This window comes from Neomonachus schauinslandi, chromosome 2, assembly GCF_002201575.2.
Source record: "Neomonachus schauinslandi chromosome 2, ASM220157v2, whole genome shotgun sequence".
NCBI classification, from domain to species: Eukaryota; Metazoa; Chordata; class Mammalia; order Carnivora; family Phocidae; genus Neomonachus; species Neomonachus schauinslandi.
Window position 1 is genome coordinate 133,492,847 of NC_058404.1, and position 21,158 is coordinate 133,514,004.

General features: G+C 36.0%; 1 protein-coding gene across 5 annotated transcripts in view; it reads right to left on the reverse strand.

Annotated features, from left to right (window-relative positions):
• The window catches only part of PTPN13 (protein tyrosine phosphatase non-receptor type 13), a 153,400-nt gene that overhangs the window by 73,589 nt on the left and 58,653 nt on the right, over positions 1-21,158 (reverse strand). For 4 of the 5 annotated variants that reach the window (XM_044912919.1, XM_044912917.1, XM_044912916.1 and 1 more), the window contains exons 7-14: positions 16,433-16,528; positions 15,943-16,036; positions 9,036-9,258; positions 5,194-5,268; positions 4,888-5,062; positions 2,994-3,147; positions 2,595-2,733; positions 1,502-1,654 (exon numbers count right to left, since the gene is read on the reverse strand). In XM_044912919.1, the coding sequence (XP_044768854.1) occupies positions 1,502-1,654; positions 2,595-2,733; positions 2,994-3,147; positions 4,888-5,062; positions 5,194-5,268; positions 9,036-9,258; positions 15,943-16,036; positions 16,433-16,528 (1,109 nt within the window). The remainder of the gene's footprint in view (positions 1-1,501; positions 1,655-2,594; positions 2,734-2,993; positions 3,148-4,887; positions 5,063-5,193; positions 5,269-9,035; positions 9,259-15,942; positions 16,037-16,432; positions 16,529-21,158) is intronic. The other variant, XM_044912918.1, reaches the window with a different exon arrangement.

Below are 21,158 nucleotides of genomic sequence, written 5' to 3' on the forward strand. Positions count from 1 at the left end.
GGAAAAAGATTTTATTAGACACTTCAATGAAGAAGATACACAAATGGCAAATAAACACATAAAAAGTGCTCACCATAAATAGTAATTAAGGAAATACAAATTAACCTCACCACAATGATATACCACCACTTAACCTATTTCAATAGTTGAAGTGAAAAAGTCTGAGCATACCAAGTATTTTGAGGATGTGGAACAACTAGAAATCTCACATATTACTGGTAGTACTGTAAAATTGGACAGCCACTTTAGAACAATTTGGCATTTTCTTATAAACATACACTTCCCATAGATCCCAGCAACCCTACTGTTAGGTAATTACTCAAAAGAAATAAAAACCATATGCTCACATCAAAATGTGTATTTGAAAGTTTATAAAGCCTTTATATCCATCAACTAATGAAGAAATAAACAGGTTGTTTATCTGTACAGAGGGAAACTACCCAGCAAAAGAATGACAAAAAAAAAAACCCACAAAAAAGAAAAACAAACCAACAACGACAATCAAAAAAATCCCCCAACAACAAAAAAACCACCACCACCAGAAAAACTGATACACATCATACCATGGATGAATCTCAAAAGTATTACTTCTAAGTGAAAAGAGCAAGATACAGGAGACTACTACATAATGCATAATTCTTTTTATGAAATTCTAGACAAGAAAAAACTATGGTGATAGAAAGGAGATCAGTAGTTGCCAAGGGCTGGGGTGGTGGTGGGGGGGGGATTAACTGCAAAGGGACACAAGGAAACTTTTTTGGTTTTGGAAATGTGGGTTAGCAAGTCTTTGTCTTCGTAGATACTTGTAGGGCTGGGAACCTTGGCTCTCTTCAATATGGAGCAAATGGAAGGCATACTGTTACATACTAGGGAGCTGAACCAGGAGAATGTTCTGAAAGTTTCTCTTCTCAACAGAATACTATACTTTCTATTCTTATTGGAAGTAACACAATACTATCTTTCCTGATCATAAATGGACTATTTATCTGAGGTCTCAAAGAAAGCTGATGGCAGAACTGGAACCATAAAGCCATTTTTTTCTGACCCCCTTCCATTATGTGAATTAGTCAGCATTTATGAAATACCGTCTTTAAAGGATGTAATTGAATTTTAAGCCTTTTAAAAAACAAAGCAAAATAATTCTATCAAAAAATTCCGTTGTTACTTCTTTACAATGTATCTTGATACATTTATAATGTATCTTGAGTATAGAACAGAATAAAAGCAGAGAATCCATAGCCATGCAGATACAGGGTTCGAATTAGTTTTGCCCCACCTACCAGCCATTGACTTTGGGAATATTACATTTCCTCTTTGAGCTTTAGTCCTCTCTTTCACAGGATAATTAAAATACCATGGTTTTAGTCAGGAATAAGTGAGATGAGATAATGCATAGTATCAGTTATTGGCACTTGAGCTTTTAGATACCTATGTCTTCCAATATTTCTTGCTTACTTTGAAAAATATATAAACTTTATCATTTGTAATCCTGCATGCTTACCTTTAAAAATTCTAACTCTGTCTCTTTTTCAGAAGCTCCCACGTAGGTATTATGCAATTTTGGTAACTCTTCTTTAACATAGGATAAATCAAGTTTCTCCATCACTCTGGGAGGCAAATAATGCTCCAGTCTAAAATAAGACACACCATGAACCTAGAAAAGAGAATGTTTTTATAAGCAATTATGTTTGCCCTCTTCCTTCTATCTTAAAGTTCTTGCCTCAACCAAGAGGTAAGACACTTTTATTTAGACTTCTCTCAGGAGTGAGTTTTAGAGGAAATGCATCATTCTTTCTCTTTCATTTGGTGAGGTAAAATGGCTGAACTGATTAGCAAGCTTAAAGAGACAGACAACAAGGGCCAAATGTCACTACAGTTAGGGTTAATGTTGTGAAGGATGCTACTCAAGTGGCACTGACTCTTGCCCCTTGCTTCCTCTTAGATCCACTTTTTTCAGGAACAATTGGCCTCAAACATCTGCTTTCTGTACAGTGAACTCTGCTGGGTTCTCAGCCCATTACTGCATGGATCCATGTGGAAGGCAGAAGATCCCTTTGACCCAGATTTGGCTGGTAACCCTTGTGCCTAGTATCTATTAATTAGAAATTGGGAGAAAGAAGGGTAAATGCTAGATATCCTGAAATTGTAAAACAGGAAATTTTACACAGAAAAAAGAAAAAGAGAGAGAGAGAAAGCTACACTGTATGATTTTTACATACCAATGTACGTGGGGAATCTGGTCACTCTAAGGTACCAAACTAGCCTCAAAAATCTCCAGATATTGGGGCGCCTGCGTGGTGCAATTGGTTGAGCATCTGACTCATGGTTTCAGCTTAGGTCATGATTGCAGGGTTGTGGGACTGGAACCCTGTGTCAGGCTCCAGGCTCAGCGTGGAGTCTGCTTGAGATTCTCTCTTGCTCTCCCGCTGCCCCTCCTGCCAATTCTCTCTCTCTCTCTCTCTCAAATACATCTTAAAAACAACAACTCCAGATCTAAATAGCAAACACATCATCCAGGTTCAGTTTTTAATTATGCCGAGGATAAAAATATCAATATGAAAGTGGCCCTGGAGAAAAAAAAAAACAAATCCTACCTCTGGTTGATAATCTCCATATTCAGCCTGGAGAGCCAAGGATGCCAGTAATAAAGAAGTCTCATCATCACAATGCATCCTCTCCTCCAAGATATCCTTTCGCAGCTGAAGATAATACTGATGACAGGTCAGGGTATGTCTGGAGAAATAAACGCACACTAAACATCTAGGCTTCATCTTGAATCTGGAGAGATTTTTATTATTGGCATATAAATTGAGTTCCCAAGATGCTTTATTATTAATCTTTTAAGGCACAAGAATTTAATAAACTATGTTGAAGGAAATATTTCTTTTATGATAGAGAAGACATTTACTGAATCAAATAATTCAGTTATCAGTAAACTAAAGGGTCCAAAGACCAGAAGCCAAAAAGACAAAAATAGAAACTTGTGTACTCACTGTATTAGACTAACATCATCCATGAAAAATTTAATTCGGAAAAACAAAGTAAAATTAACAGCGGCTTTGCTCTTTTTCTTTGGTTCTTCTTTCCATCCCTCTGGGGCCACTTTGGTTAATTTTAAATCAGGATCAACAAAGAAATATTCATTATCTAAAACAGAACGAGGAAACACTCAGATAAAAATACTTCAATGTTTTCTTCTGATTCCTTCGTAGTTTTTTTTTTTTTTTTTTTTTGCGGTGGGGGGTGGTCAGACTTGCACAAAGTAGTTTCACACAAGAATAAAATAAGATTGTTAAGAAGTATGGCAGGGAATGCTGAATGTAACTGCCTACGGACTGGGGGCAATAGGGTATGTCTGAGTCTTTTAAGACAGGGTTCTAAGGGCAGATAGAACTAGATTCAAATCCACCACATCATTTACTGTCCATGTGACACTGACTAAATTATTTAACCTTTCTAGACATCAATTTTCTTGTCTGTAAAATCAGGATAGTGCTAATTCCTGCCTTATTGTATTATTGTAGGGATCAAATGACCTAAGCCATATAAAACACTTGGTAAAGCATGTGGCATATGGTAAGCATTCAATAAATATTATTTATTATTTATTATTATTGAGCTTCCAACTGAAACCTAGGAAAAAATACTCATCATTTTGTAATTCCATCTAAATATTATTGACTCTTTCCAAATAAAAGGTTTTCAATAAAATCTGACTTATCCAGGAGGTTCAAGAAATTAGGTGTACTATAAACAGAAATTCTGATTAATTATTCATGTGAATGGTATTAACTGATTAGTCTAAACTTGTAAGTAGTAAAGTGACAGAACATTAGTAGGCACTAATTGAATGTTTACGGGATGACTCTATAAAGTGAACTATTAGTTTTTAAGAAACAAGAATTCAATAAACTAAATTGAAGAAAACATTTCTTTTGTGACAAAAAGGACATTATCCTAATTTTGTAGGGTTTTAAGATAATTTGATCCTCAACTGCAATTTATGGTACTCTGTTGCCTAAGGTAAGTTAAATTTTGAGGTAAACAGGAATTTGAAATATTGAAGAGTAATTTATAAATACAATGATTTATTAAAGCCCAACTCCAAAGCAATAAGGAGCTATGGAAATTCTAACTGATAAATAAATAGGAGTGATTTCACTGAAGCCCTGCTCTGAGGCCACTGGGAATGCCACAAAGTTCAGTGCATGTAAAGCTTAAAAAATATGTAAAATGATGTATTTGCAGTCACGAAGTGAAAACATTTAAAAGAGACACTGTATGTTTTTAGGATAGTAGGCTAAAGAAGCTGATGTGGAGATTCAGAAATAGGATCCTGCTATATATTTAAATTCAGATTAGCAGGATACTAATTTCTAGAGTACATATGTAGGTAATTGACATATATAATGGTCCCCAAAATATAATAGTTAAAATCCACTTCAGTATACTGAGCTAAAGAAAAATGTTCACGGTCAGGTATAGAAGATGCTAAAAGACACAGCTATTAAAACAATGAAACTAGGGGTGCCTGGGCGGCTCAGTCATTAAGCATCTCCCTTCGGCTCAGGTCATGATCTCAGGCTCCTGGGATCGAGCCCCGCATCGGGCTCCCTGCTCAGCAGGAAGCCTGCTTCCTCCTCTCCCACTCCCCCTGTTTGTGTTCCTTCTCTCGCTATGTCTCTGTCAAATAAATAAATAAAATCTTAAAAAAAAAAAACAAAAACACAATGAACCTAATTAGGAGAAGGGAGTTCCTAACTCCTACTTCTCAATGCTGACATGTTCATGTAGTTAACATTTCCCAAAACAAGTTGGGCAATAACAGGTATGAAAGCTTGTTGCCAAGTTTCCATACTACACCCTGAACTTAAAATATCTTGGTACCTTTGAGGGTAGCTAAAGCAAACAAATGATGTTCCACTAAGCCGATGTGGGCCACAATCATATCAAACACATCTTTACATATAGTTTTGGTATCACAAGTCAGTTCCAGTCTCTGCCCACTCAGAAGCATTATGTTTACTTTTCTTCGGTTATCTTCATTCTTCCCTTTCTTGGCCTACGATTGAAAAAAAGAAAATGAATGATATCCATTAAAGTAAACATTATAAGAATTTTAACTGTTTTTTTTAAAAAAGTCATTACTGAAATTATTTTCTAAGAGTGACACAAGTTGGTTTTATTACTTACAAGGATAGACCGTGGCAAATCCAAAGATATAAATGGCTCAATCGTCATCTTCACAAACTCAGGGCCAAAGAAATTCTGCGAATTACATAAGTAGAATCAACAGTTTTTACCTCTTAGGCTAGGTCTTTCCTTAAAAGGCAAATATAATAATAATAATAATAATAATAATAATAATAATAAATTACATGTAAAGCCACCACAATAGAACTAGGTGAAACAAATGTAGCAATGTTTAATAAAGAAGTATGGTGGCTTTTATGAAGGACAGGAATGGAATATGCCTTACACCAAATGTAAACAGAAGTTCTTCCTCAGTTTCATTTTTTACCAGTGATGTCAAATATAAAGCCTTGCTTCATACTGTTTTACAAATTTTTCATTTTTTGGCCTTCAGATAAACTCAGACTGTCAAAAAACATAGTAGCCTTAATTACTGAAGTAATACAGAGTTATCAAGCTCATGATAAGGATTTGGTTTAGTACTGCTAAGGTGTGAAGTGATTGAACACAATCTCATTTTGTTTTAGAGAGTGATATTTCATGTATCCTAAAATAAATCATAGTTAAAGGACATCTACTTTGTAATTACAAAATACACATACCCATTCATAATCATGTGCCTGGAACCCTGTGACATTCACTGTCTTTTTTTTTTCTAAATAGTTGACAGTTAGGGATATTACAGATATCAGCCTTTGTCCCCCACTGCTACCCCCAGTAAGAAAACATTATCTCAGGAGAGAGGGGAGACTCAGGAGCTGGGGAAAGTGGAGTCCACACACTTCATTTACTGCTTCTCAATCTACTTTTTGCCTGTACCTCTTGCATATCCAGAAGTTTCTCCCAAAAGTGGTACCTGGTTGAGGAAATAACTTAAAAAAAGTTAAGATTCCAGGTGGGAGCAGAATTCAGAACAGACTGAAAGATAATGTGCAAATGGGCAAAAAGTACAATGAAAGGGCTCATCTTGAGGCCAAAGGCAGGTGGTGTGTTTGTGTGCGCGTGTGCACACATGAGCACATGTGCAGTAATGTGCATGCATGAGTTTGCACTCAGGAAGTTTACTGGGGTTTTATTTTTGTTGGTTTCTTCTTTTGTTGCTTGATGTGGGAATTCTATCCAATTAACCAAGTGTGGAACATGTGACAGATACTATTTAAGTAAACCATTAACTTTAAGGGTTTGTTAATACTCAACCAGCCAGTAGGACACATTTTAAATGAGAACAGAAATAGAGCAGAAAAAAAGAAAATGGTCTGCCTCAGGGAATACAGAATCTAATACAGATCAACTAAAGCTACAGTGTATAAACAAGTTAAAATGTCTCTGCACCAAAAGTAACCTACAAAAAATCAAATATTTATGTTTTGGGAAAGAACATTAATTAAATGGTGTAATTGTTCCTTCAAATACTAGCACTGTTTCTCAGCACTAAAAACATGCCCTTCCTGCTCTTTTCAGAAAAAACACGCGGTCCTTTAATGACCACCAGTTCACATTCTGTAGTCACTGATATAGTATGTCTTTGATGAAGAGATGTTTGTTTTTGAAATAGCCAGAAACTGACTGCCTAAAAGGAAACACAGGTTTTTAGTGAGATGGTGCATAACAGTGGCATACTGTAAAGATACAGGATACCATTTATGAATCTCTAATAAGCTATGATCTACATTAGCTCTCTAAAATTATGATTTAGGAAAAAGGTGTATATATACGTGCTCGTTATAGTTTATGCGTGCGTTTAATTACTGGAAGCCCACACTATTTTGTATGATATCTTGCCTAGTTCTTAATTTTGACAAAGATATTGGTGATAATGATAAATTGATGAGGCTTATTGAGTTTCTTCCTTTCAGCTTAATCATATTTTATGGGAATCTAACAATTTTAAAAGTAGACAGTATCTTATAAATTTCAACCCAATTCCACATTTAAAAAATTAGCACAATAAAGAACAAAGTGGTTTAAAAATTTGCCTAAAATCATATAACAGCATTATTAACAATAGAAACCAAGTCTTTGAATTTGTGGTTCAAACAATTTTCACCACCCAGTACTGTTTCTTCTCCTTAGAAAACTATGAGGGAAATTTGAATTCTATCAACTCTAGGGCATACAAATATGCTTTTGAGACAATTCTTTAAAAAAAAAAAAAAAAGACAATTATTTGAAACAAGCAACAAAAAACCCAAAACAGAATGGGGGTAATACACAAGTGCAGAACTAAAAAGAAAAAATTCATCCTAGGTTTTATCACTTTTACTACTATTTATTTCATGTTTGAAGAATTATTTGTATAGGAACAATACAAACAAGATACTGCCTCACCTATCAAATTGGTGATGATAAAAAAAGAATGACAATATCCAGAGAAGGTAAGAATATGGTGAAACAGGCATGAACACAGGAAGCATAAATCTGTACAAACATTGTGAAGGACAATTTGACAATATGTATCAAATGTTTTAAAATGTGCTTGCCTTTGACTTGGCTATTCTACTTGGAGGAAGCTACCCGCAAAGATTTAGCTAAAGGGATGTTCATCAGAGCATTGCTTGCAATAGCAACAACAAATTAGAAATATTTTCAATGTCCAGCGGCACCTGGGTGGTTCAGTTGGTTATGCATCTGCCTTCAGCTCAGGTCCTGATCTTGGGGTCCTGGGATTCAGCCCATATTGGAGTCCTGCATCAGGCTCCCTGCTCAGTGGGGAGTCTGCTTCTTTCTCTCCCTCTCTCCTCCCATCCCCCACTCGTGCTCGCTCTCAAATAAATAAAAACTTTAAAAGAAAAAAAAATATTTTCAATGTCCAATAATTGGAAACTGATTGAAGAAATCATGGTACATGATAAATTCACATAATGAAGTACTTTCTAGCCCTTAACAATAATATTATAGAAGTTGTAAAATGTTCAAGATATTTCACATGAGAAGACTGTTCATTTTGAGCTTATGTTTATAAAAATATATAGGACATATGTTGAAAGAAAAGTAAACTAACTAAACACATTAAAAAAAATCCCCCCGATATAGGATGCAGATTTGTTCCTTTTGTCTTTCAATATTGTAATACAAAGATACAATGCTTGAAGCTCATGTGATCATCTTCTGATTTCAAAGTAAATCACTATCAAAATTCTGAGAATGGCAGAGCAGAAAGATGGAACGTACTTGTTAATTCTTGAGCTTCTGAATCAATCCTGAACTCTATTCCTGATCTTCTTGGTTTCAGAGATAATAAATTTCTTAATATTAAAAGATAATCCCCTACAGTACTAAATAAATAAATTGACTTTAAGGATCATAAATATACTTTAAATATATACAGTGTATTTAGAATATCTTATTCTAAATCCATCTAATGTTATTTTAAAAATGAAATAATGAAACAGCTAAATATTTATTTTAATATCAACCAACAGAATATCAACCAACATTTAACACCAGTAGAATTAATATGGGATTTCTATTTCATCTATAGGGAATTTCAGGACACCTACAGAATTTAAAAGTATTTTGCGTAACATGTTCCTCTGAGTATGTTAACTAACCAGAATTTTTTTTTAAAGATTTTATTTATTTATTCGAGAGATTTATTTGAGACAGCACGAGCAGTGGGGAGGGGCAGAGGGAGAGGGAGAAGCAGACTCCCAGCTGAGGAGGCAGCCCTATGCGGAACTCGATCCCAGGACCCCAAGATCGTGACCTGAGCTGAAGGCAGATGCTTAACTGACTGAGCCAACCAGGCGCCCAACTAACTGGAATTTAAGTAAAAACTTAAAAAAAAGAGAAATTTCCCTGTGAGACCAAGTGTAAATGCAGTAATCTGAGAATTAACTTACCCTCAGTTTTCTTTGGGTCATGGCTGTTTCAAGGGCCATTTCTCTTAAGGGATCCCTGCTGATGTCAAGCATAGAGGCTTTGATTGTGTCTCCCGGATACAGGCTCAGCCGAGACTGTCTAAGGGCCATTCTGGCTTGCAGCTGCATCATTTCTTCTTCTTGCCGTTTTAGCATAATCTCTTGATTAACTACATTGCCTTCAAGGGGTGTTTCATATTGTCTACTGTATAGAAATGAGACGAAAACAATTATTTTAACCTAATCAAGAAAGAAAAACAGGTTAAGTAAGGTATCAAGAATTTCAACAATTTTTATTTTGTCTTCTGAGAAGAACATATCCACTAGTGGAATTGCACTAACAATATCCACTAGTGGAACTGCAGTAACATTTCAATCCTACTTTTAAACTGATAATAGTACGTTGTCCCATTTCCACTGGATAGATCTACATGCTCCACCTCTTCTCTAAACATTCTAGCATCCTCTGAAAAGTGCTTCTGCTGCAGTTCTCTTCAGATGGGGCTGTTTATTCTTATAGTCCTGTACCACTGGGCCTGGAGATAAGATAGAGATTTCCCTTTTTTTTCTTTTTTCTTTTTAAGATTTATTTATTTATTTGAGAGAGAGAGAAAGAGCAAGCACAAGCAGGAGCGCAGAGAGAGAGGGAGAGAGAATCTGAAGCAGACTCCGTGCTGAGCATGGAGCTTGACGTGGCGCTAGATCTCACGATCCCGAGACCACAACCTTAGCCGAAACCAAGAGTTGGATGCTCAACTGACTTCGCCATCCAGGTGCCCCTAGATTTCTCTTAAACTATGTCTTAAAAGACATAGTTGCTCAGTCCTTCCTACTCTTTTGTTTTGTTTTGTTTCAGAGGTGGGGAGGGACAGAAGGAGAGGGAGAGAGAGAATCCTAAGCAGGCTCCACATGCAGCATGGCGCCTGAAATGGGGCTCGGTCTCATGACTCTGAGATCATGACTTGAGCCGAAATCAAGAGCCAGACGCTTAAATGACTGAGCTACCCAGGTGTAGTCCTTCCATAGTCTTAAAACATTTCCCTTCTGGAAAACCATGCTCTTTTTATTTTCCTTCTACTTTACTGGCTTTTCCTTCTTGGTCTCTTTTGTTGGCACCTCCTTCATTTCTAATCTCCTAGTTTTAGACTACAATAGTGCTCAGACCTCCAGATTTTCCTAGTCTCCATATATACTCCATACCTACATGATCTTATCTAGTTACATGGCCTTAATTACTTTATATATGCCTATAATTCAGTCTCTCCTCTGAATTCTAATTTTATTTGCCTAGGTGAGTGTTCTACTTGGATGTTAATATGCATCTTTAGGCTAATATGTCTCAAATCAGATTCTTGATATTTTTTCCCCTTGTCCAACCTTTTCTCAATCATTCACCAGTTGCTTACAACGCAACTGGGAATCATTCTTGATTCCTCTATCCTACAAATCCCCTATCTGATTGGGCAGCAAATCCTGAAAGCACAACCTTGAAAATACCTGTATCTGACTCCTCTCTATCACTAGCAATCTAACCTGGGCTATATCTATCCAAATGGATGTGGGGCTAGATCTCACTATGATTACTTCCAACAGGGCTTTTACTCTTGTAAACTGTTCTTCAAACAGAACAGAGTAATCCCATTAAATGTAAATTAGACCTATGTTTTCAAGCCACTCAATGGCTTCCCATCATACATCCAAATTGTTCACGTAAGCTTCTGAGGTATGACATGATTTGGATTCTGGTTACTACCCACTCTGCCTTTGTCTCATCCTGCTGCACCCACACCGTCCTTCCTGTATTGCTCTGACATGCAACACATCTCCCATAACTCAAGGCCTTTGCTCTTGTCATTCCTTTTGTTTGGAAGGAACCCCGTCCCCTGCTATATGCAAAGTTCACCCCATCACTTAAAATAGTTTTCTATCCAAATATAATCCTTGGGAGAGGCCTCCTCTAATCACCCTACCTATGTATAAAAGAACCTGGACATCACAACCCTGCACTCTCTATCCCTTAAGCCTGCTTTTTTTTTCTTTTTTTTTTTTTTACTCTTTTCCAGTTAAAATTTTTATTATTGAAGTGTAGTTGATATACAATGGTATATTAGTTTCAGGTAAACAACATGGTGATATGACAATTCTGTATTACTCAATGCTTACCATGTTAAGTGTAGTCACCATACAAAGTTATTACAGTATTATTGACTATCTTCCCAATGCTGTACTTTCTATTTCCGTGACTTACTTATTTTATAACTGGAGGACTGTACCTCTTAATCCCCTTCAGTTATTTCACTCCCTCCCCACTTTCACAATCAATAGTTTGTTCTCTGTATTAATAAGTCTGTTTCTGTTTTGTTTGTTCATTTGTTTTTTAGATTCCACATATAAATGAAATCATATGGTATTTGTCTTTGACTTTTTTTTTTTAAAGATTCATTTATTTATTTGAGAGAGTGAGAATGAGAGAGAGTACATGAGAGGGGGGAGGGTCAGAGGGAGAAGCAGGCTCCTCGCCGAGCAGGGAGCCCGATGCGGGACCCGATCCCGGGACTCCAGGATCATGACCTGAGCCGAAGGCAGTCGCTTAACCAACTGAGCCACCCAGGCGCCCTGTCTTTGACTTTTTTCACTTAGCATAATACCCTCTGGGTCCATCCATGTTGTTGCAAATGGCAAGATCTCATTCTTTTTTATGGCTGAGTAATATTCCAGGGTGTGTGTGTGTGTGTGTGTGTGTGTGTGTCTTCTTTATCCATTCATCTACTGATGGGCACTTGGGTTGCTTCCATATCTTGGCTACTGTAAATAGTGTTGTAGTAAACACAGAGGTGCAAATATGTTTTTAAATTGGTGTTTTCATTTCCTTTGGGTAAATATCCACTAGTGGAATTATTGGATCATATGGTATTTCTATTTTTAATTTTTTGAGGAAGCTCCATACTGTTTTCCACAGTGGTTGCACCACTTTACATTCCCACCAACTGTGCATGGGGATTCCTTTTTCTCCACATCCTCGCCAACACTTGTTTCTTGTCTTCTTGATTTTAGGCATTCTGGCGGGTGTAAGGTGATACTGCATTGTGGTTTTGATTTGCATTTCCCTGATGATTAATGATGTTGAGCATCTTTTCATGTGCCTACTGGCCATGTGTATGTGTTCTTTGGAAAAATGTCTGTTCTGGTCCTCTGCCCATTTTTAAATTGGATCATCTGACTTTTTTGGTGTTGATATATATATATATTATATTATATAATATATATAATTTCTTTATATATCTTGGATATGATCCCTTATCAGAAGTATCACTTATATATATCTTCTCCCCATCAGTAGGTTGACTTTTCATTTTGTTGATCACTGTTCGCCTCTATGTGCACTCTCTATCCCCTTAGCCTGCTTTATTTTTCTTTAAAGCACCATCATTATCTGATGGTGCATTTACTTACTTGTTTTTTAACGGTTTACTGGCTATCTCTCAGCCCTAGAAATTCCTTTGAGGGACACTTTTTCTTGTTTTTTTGCATGACTCTATCTCCAGTATCTAAAAGTTCCCAGTACATGGTAGGTGCACAGCAATCATTTCTTGAGCAAATGACAGAATGTAATTTTATGGCTCTCTCACTTAATGGGGGGGGGGGGGGTCAAGGATAAAAATAAGAACCTGAATCTATACATTTTAACTTGCACCTGTTGGTTTCATTAAATATATTAGCCTTCTTGTTCAAAGTTAAGTCAGAAAAATAGGCTACCTCCTCAAGCAGATAGGCACAGAAACAATGGGAATTGTACTATGTATAAACTGTACTTCAAAAGTTAACACAGAAAAAACTTAGAGATGTTCTTTGGAAAACAGCTTTGAATATCCTTTTTGGTCACTGAAAGACACTTTTGATAACTCAGAATCAAAAAATTACTCATTCTGCTGTATCTGACTCATAATTTCCTGTTAATTTCCCCCCACCCCCTATGATACAAATCAACAGCACTGCCTGGATCTGTTTTTCCATTTCATTCTAGCTAAAGGGAATGGAAATTTTTATAAAGAAGCATGCAACATGTCTAAATACAGCACTATTTATAGATCTCACAAATATATGACCTAAAGAACAAAACAGGACCTCCTAATTGTGTGCCAGCATGCTAAGGATGTTATTAGAAACCTTTGTTCACATTTAGAAAATTCTGCAATTGAATAAGGAATTTAGAGTATTTTACTTAATCTGTTTGTCGGTGGGCAGAAAAAGGGGATGGGACTTGTCTAAAAGAAGTAGAGTTTAGCATCTTACATTAAATATAACATATACACAGATTTAACAACCTACTTTTCCTTGAAATATTTTTTTGTGTATGTCTTTATCTAATGGAGATGCTATGAATGCCACATTGAGTTTTTTTTTCCGCTTGAAGTGTGAAATAAAAGACAGTTTATCATTAGAACACGATTTAATGAACTAAAGTGACCTTAAAGTTAATGTCTCCTAGGGGCAGTCGTTAAGCGTCTGCCTTCGGCTCAGGTCGTGATCCCAGAGTCCTGAGATCAAGCCTCGCATCCGGCCCCCTGCTCTGCAGGAGGCCTGCTTCTCCCTCTCCCACTCCCCCTGCTTGTGTTCCCTCTCTTGCTGTGTCTCTCTCTGTCAAATAAATAAATAAAATCTTTAAAAAATAAATAAATAAAGTTAATGTCTCCTAAAAATAAAACTTGGAAACAGTTGAAACAAATATTCTCTTATAATATTTTGAGGTAACTTATCAAGAAAATTGAAATAAGACTCACAAAATGATTTAATTTTATTTGGAGGAATATGTTCTTAACCAACTGAGCCACCCAGACGTCCCTTGGAGGAATATGTTCTTAAACAACTAACAAATGAACGATAAAATCAATTTTTAATACATAAGCCCAATAATTCTCCAGTTGTCTTTACTCATATTTTCATCAAGCTAAAGAGCATCATACTATTTATATAAAATTTCTCCAAATTAAATACATAGTGAGGAATGACTCCCGCAATTCACCACAGTGCTGACTGCATTTCAATATTTGCTTCTTATTGCTGTTCATCACAAAATGCTTTTGTGTCTTTAAGAAAACTGTATAACATCAAACATAAACCTATCTTTGTCTCTTACCTCTTTGTTCAAAATTACCAAATCAGGGTTATCACCACAATGGGGTCCTAGTAATATAAAATCCTACTATGCAAATAAAACACTGCTTTAGGTAAATGAATACTTATTAGAGCTTTCCTCGGAGGAAATAAAGTATCATGGACTATTTTATTTTATTTTTAATTTTTATTGTTATGTTAATCACCATACATTACATCATTAGTTTTTGATGTTCATGGACTATTGTAAAAGGCATGAGGAGAGAAAAAGACATAAATTTAATAAAAACTGCAATATTAAAAGGAATAACTTTAGTGCAATGTATTTAATTACTTGGAGTCTAAAACCTAGATAAATTGTCTGTTTCAATCACATGGCTACTGTTACCTGGTCTATTAATAGTTTACAGGTGTGAAACAGTGTCTGCCAGAATTAATTAGCTAAGGGGCAAGTTTTTGTTAATCTCCAAATGATTCTTTTGTATATGGTGACACTTGAATTAAACAAATTAAGATATCAAATTTAAAAGGATTTCCATAGTTTGGGAGTAAATTCTGAAGCAACCTCTAGTTCTGTAATAACACATTACAAATTTCAAATAAATGTTTAACATTAACAACATGCTTTTATTCATGTAAGGGACTTGTGCACATAGGAAAAGGATACACATCAAAATATTCAGTATTGGCTTGACACTTTTCAGTTTAAACAAAGTAAATCAATATATAGCTATAATACCACCATCCTAAGCACAGCACAAGAATAATACCTAACACCTTACAAGAAAGCTGAATCTTTCAGTATGAAAATGAACTTGAAATAGCCCAAATTGGACTTTAAAAAAAAAAAGATTATCTCTTTTAAGCCAGTAAATATGTAGTGAATAATTAACTTTTTACATAATAGGTTACTTAGTAGTAACCTACTCATTATCCATTCAAAAAAAATACTCCCTGAAAACCTGCTTGTTGAGCCTGTTCAACTTTTCAAGAGAAATTACTGTCTTAGAAATTAAGGCTTATTATCTTCTCACAGATGTTTGATGCCATCCCCTCAGAACTTCCTGTTATTACGTTATTTTATATACATATTGACAATTTTAATTTCAAGCACAAACTATAAATAATCAGAGCCAATTCTAATTTTATTTATTTATTTATTTTTTAAAGATCTTATTTATTTATTTGACACACAGAGAGAGACACAGTGAGAGAGGGAACACAATCACGGGGAGACCAAGAGGGAGAAGCAGGCTTCCCGCCGAGCAGGGAGCCCGATGTGGGGCTCGATCCCAGGACCCTGGGACCATGACCTGAGCTGAAGGCAGACGCCTAACGACTGAGCCACCCAGGCGCCCCAAAGATTTTATTTATTTGACACAGAGAGAGACAGCTAGAGAGGGAACATAAGCAGGGGGAGCAGGAGAGGGAGAAGCAGGCTTCCCGCGGAGCAGGGAGCCCGACGTGGGGCTTGATCCCAGGACCCTGGGATCATGACCTGAGCCAAAGGCAGACGCTCAACGACTGAGCTGCCCAGGGCGCCCCGCCAGTTCTAATTTTAAAAGATTCCAATAACTCAAACTCAAACTACTACAATGTCTTTCACATAATTAAATGAATTTCCAAGAATTTAAAGAAGAGGTAAAGAAAAAAAGGAAAATGGAGAAAAGAGAGAAAAGAGGATAATTTTGAAAACTTCTCCTTGATTCTAATAAAGAAAAACAAAACACCTGTCACTGGCAATATATTATTACTATTTTTTCATATCACATACCTTGGTCTCTGTGACTGGCCTTGACTTGGGTTTTCACCTACCCCTGGGAGACCATTGTTAGATTCAAACCTCTTGGAAGCTTCACTTTTTCGTACTAATTAAAGAATGAAAAAAGAAATAACAGCACAGGTGATAAAAATATGAAGTAGCCTTATTTAAAACTCAAACATTTAGCAGATACACTAAGGTAATTTTTATAAATCACATTTATACCATCAAATTAATGACATATTGTCATTAAACTCTTCAGGGATAAGTCATATTATTTTTAAAGACAATGAATTAATTCCTATTATGAAAATGACTACATTATTCTTTGATGAAACTATTAAGCTCCTATAATACTCTTAAAATGAGTAACCAGCAGCTTTTTATAATTTTTAAATTTTATATAGAATTATTCTTTTGACACCTTATATCTTAACACTACTGAAAAAGAAGGACATTCATGGTTTCTTAAAGACATTTTGGTTATCCAGATGCCTCTCACCTAGTCGGAAATCTGATTCAGAGGAAATGATAGATGGACTTTCACTGGAGGTACTAAAGATATCACTGTGGTAAGTTTTATATCTTCGAATTGGTTCTAAAAGGATTAAACAAAAACATTAGAAAGCAAATGCATTAACTGTTCCACACAAATCAAATACTACATTTACTCTTATGAGACTAGAACATTTTATATATTGCTTTAAATTTACCAATTGCTGGACGATATTCAAACAACGTGATTCCAATTTTGAGGCAGTTTGACATACTGGTTAAGAACCTGGACTCTGACACCAGATTATCTGGGCTTGAATCTCAGCTCACTACTTGCCAGCTGTGTGACACATTAGGAACTTTCCAGAAATGAAAATCTGAGCATAAAGTCTTCAGGATAAAATTTAAAACCTCCTTAGCTTGGTATTCAAAGCCTTTAATAACCTGGTCTCCGACTACATTTATAGCAGGGGCTCTTAATATTGTGGAGTCATAGATTCATTTGTTAGAATTTGATGAAAACTACAGACCTCTCTCCACCCACTCCCCAAAACATACAAAACGACAAACTTTTTAGTGTAAAAAAAAAAAAAAGATTGAATGAGTTATCTGAATCCTTGCGGCAGGGTGGAATGTCTGAGCATGATGTTAGTGGATAATAAGCCTGCAGAATGAGAGAGACTGATGTTGCAAATGATGGTGGGGAAAACGGATGAAAAAATGTGCTGAAGGAAACAGGAGATGGGAAAAAAAAACCCCAACATACATGCATAGTAATTTCAGCAAGGAGGAAGAACTTTTTCTTCTTAAGAAATGATGAACAAGGGAAAGAGTGAAGATACAGAAGGAATCCCAGGATACTCTTATCAGAAGTTGCCTTACTCCTGGTAATAAAAAGTGCTTCACTTCCTGAGAGCCAGGGGCCAGGAGCTTGAGAAGAGTACAGAAATTCTGCTAAGAAGAATGTGATAAGTCAGTAAAAACCACATGAAAGCTTTTATATATCCACGAGAGCTTAGATTAGGCTAGAATGTATGCATTTTATTGGAACCAGTCAGAATGGTTTGGTGGCTTTTTCTTGGCACTAGAGAAACAAAACCACGGGAAACACTAGAACTGAAGTGGGGGGAGACATGGGATGTATGATGGCACACAATGGATATATGTGAGGGATTCTTTTCTACCGTTTGCAAACTGGAGAACAGGAACTTTACAAAATGAATTATTCCTTGTGCTGCAAGGTGTTCAGTGGAGATTGTTAAAAGAAAAAGGGATGAATAAACGAATGAGAGAGTCAAATGGCAACACAGGAACCAGGCTTGTAGAACCAAGATGAACATGATGAGCTGGAAGAATGGGAAGGTCATGCTGAGACAAAGAAGGAAAAATGGCCACTTGATGGAGAGGAAGTTGCACATTGTTCTTGTGGCAATGTTTACCTGGAGAAGTAGGCATGATACAGAAGACCTCTACTTTGTTCACCTTTGTACACGTTGAACATGAGTATGAAATAATACCATAATTAATGGAAAGAGTTTTGGGATTGAAAATCCAAATATTCACTAGTACTTAAAAAAACGATTCCATTCCACCACAAGCAAGTCTCATGGTAAATAAGATAATTAAAAAAAAAAAATTCTTCTGGTTTAAAATAAATGTGATTTGAAAAGATTTTAGAAGATATCAAACAATGGTTTTGTCTAGTTCTATTTAAATTTAATGAACAATTAAATGGTTACTTAAGAAGAACTGCTATTTTCCAAGGGCACTGAAAAACTTTTTGTTTAATTGTCATGGAACCGCCACGTTAAATTTTTGAGGGATTTCCCCAAAGTTAACTTGAACAAATTACAAACCTGGCATTGCAATGTACAGGACACGAAATAAAACCAACAAGGGCAAGGAGAGGACTCAAATGTACAGAGGCAATATGGTTTTTACCATACAAAGAAAAGTACAGAGTTGCAATAAGACTATTTAGTAGACAGAGTAGAGAACTCAGTCACTTGGATGTTATGCCATGCAATAACAATTTCACACCCCACATTGAATGAATTTACTGTTTCTTCTTCTTTTTTTTTTTTTAAGATTATTTATTTATTTATTTGTCAGAGAGAGAGAGAGAGAATGCACAAGCAGCGGGGAGTGGCAGGCAGAGGGAGAAACAGGTTCCTCTCTGAGCAAGGAGCCCGATACAGAACTCGATCCCAAGACTCTTGAGCCAAAGGCAGATGCTTAACCAACTGAATGACCCATGTGTCCCATGAATTTACTGTTTCATAACTATTTCTGCCAGTGGCTGTAAGATAGTAAATAAATTTCAAGTTGAATTTCCATTCTTTGGTGGTGCTTCATAATTGTTCTTGTATTATTTCATGAGTCCATGTTCCCTTTCCTTTTTTCAACTCTTGGGTTCCTTCTATGAGACAATTAATATAATATTGATTATCCCCTCTTAAAGGCATAACAATATATCATTTTCCCTTAATGAACTGTTGGTCTATAAATGTTCTTAGTACCACACCTGCGGGGAGGGAGGGCACTGACTTATGATGCCTTATTGCTTTAGAGTCATGGGGCACTGGCACTCCAGAAACATGGACTGGATGACTAGCCCTGCAGCACTACTAGGGGATAGGAAGACTTCGAAGACCGGGGTAGGCGTAGGGAGTCTATGTTAACTAAACTGTGGGAATCTCTTTTGTAAGCTTCTTGTATTCTGAAATGTATCTTTTAAAATGCTGTTAGCCATGTTCCTTTCATGTAGTGGCATGGCCAGATTAAAGTTCCCAGGCATTATTTACTACTCAGTCATGCTTACAAGAAAAGCTAGCCTTTGTAATATGGGCTTTCCATTTCTGAATTAAGTAATAAATTTAACGATTTCAGGAATTATTATAAAATTCATTACCAACATAAAATTACTACAAACATGTCCTTCACCAAGAATGTATCTTGCATTAGTGTATATGGAGAGCCGTATTTTGCAGGCTTACAGATCAAGTGATCTGATGGGAACATTGCTTGGCTTTCTGACATGACCTACTTAAAGGCATCCAGTAGACACTAACTAGTGCCAGAACAGATTTCGTCCACTCTTCTGGTCTGCCAGAAGAAGGGTAGTCCCTAATTATCCATGAGGGGTCCTAACATTATAGACAACTTTTTTTTTTTTGAAGGATCCAGATACCACAGATATGTTTTCTATATATATTTAAATGTATACTATAAGCACCTTACATTTGGCCCAGATCCCAGGAATGTGGTATTAACTGAGTGATTAAAAAAGAGAGGAAAAAAACATTTTTATTATGAAACCTTCTACACAGAGACAAAAACAGAGAGCACAGTATGTCCTCACATGCCCATCTTCCAGATCAATAAAACCTAGTGATTGTTATTTTAATTAACAAGTGTCAGACTGGGGCGCCTGGGTGGCTCAGTCATTAAGCATCTGCCTTCGGCTCAGGTCATGGTCCCAGGGTCCTGGGATCGAGCCCTGCATCAGGCTTCCTGCTCCGCGGGAAGCCTGCTTCTCCCTCTCCCGCTCCCCCGGAAGCCTGCTTCTCCCTCTCCCGCTCCCCCTGCTTGTGTTCCCTATCTCGCTATGTATCTCTCTGTCAAATAAATAAATAAAATCTTTAAAAATAAAAAAAGTGTCAGACTATTTTTTTAAACAAAGAAATGCTCCTAAGTATTTATAGTATACTACAAAGTTTTATAAAAACCAAAATTCTTGAATCATGTGAAATGGACCTATTAAGAATATTCAGATATGCACTTTATAAAATGCATATATGGCCATTTTCATTGCAATGTTAAAACTCTAAGAGCAAAATTTTAAGCTTTCACCATTATAATTGCAGAACTGTATTTGGCTTTTGTGGGATAAAATTAGATTCAATATCTAATTTATTGAGTTGCAAATTTCTCAGTTAGTAAATATTTAAATGAAGCCTACCTTGTACAAATGAGTGTACTAGGGTCCATTTAGGGGCCATGATTATTCCTCATTTCACTAAACAATTTCCTTCTCTTTGATTTCCTACGAGTACTTAGTTTTTAGATGTGGAAAATGAAATTGTAGGAAAGAATCTTAGTGTAGAAATAATGAATGAAAAGAATAAATGAGAGAGTAAAATCAGCCTTGATACATGTCACCAGAAAAAGCAGCACCAAATTGGGTATATGTGAATATATGTATATGAACACAGAAAACACATAGGAATATATTCTCTCTAAAAAACATTTTGTAGAATAGCAGTGAGAGAATGAGAAGAATAGGATCTACAGAAGGATGGCTTAAAGAATTAACATTTGGAGTCTAGTTATAGAGATTCTGTAATCATACATACTCTGACAATTGGAGACATCTTTTCATTTCTAATTATATTACCATAATTAAGAGTATACTATTTTTGGTCAGAGTACAAGATATAAAAATCTGACAGATGTTTTGTTATTCTTTAACCTTAATCTGGTCCTTTAAATAAAAATCACTCCAACCCAATATCCTATCGACTCTACTTATATAGTAACAATAAGAAGCAGGCTAGAGCATTTAGACATAAGTTCTTGACAGTCACAATTTCTACCACCACTTAACACACTTAACACTTTAAAATTTTTTGTTCACACTTAACACTTTAAACATACAAAGCTGTAGTATGTGATCATGAACACTATGCTTTTAATATTTAGGATATTATGAAGATTTACATGTTATTCTGAAC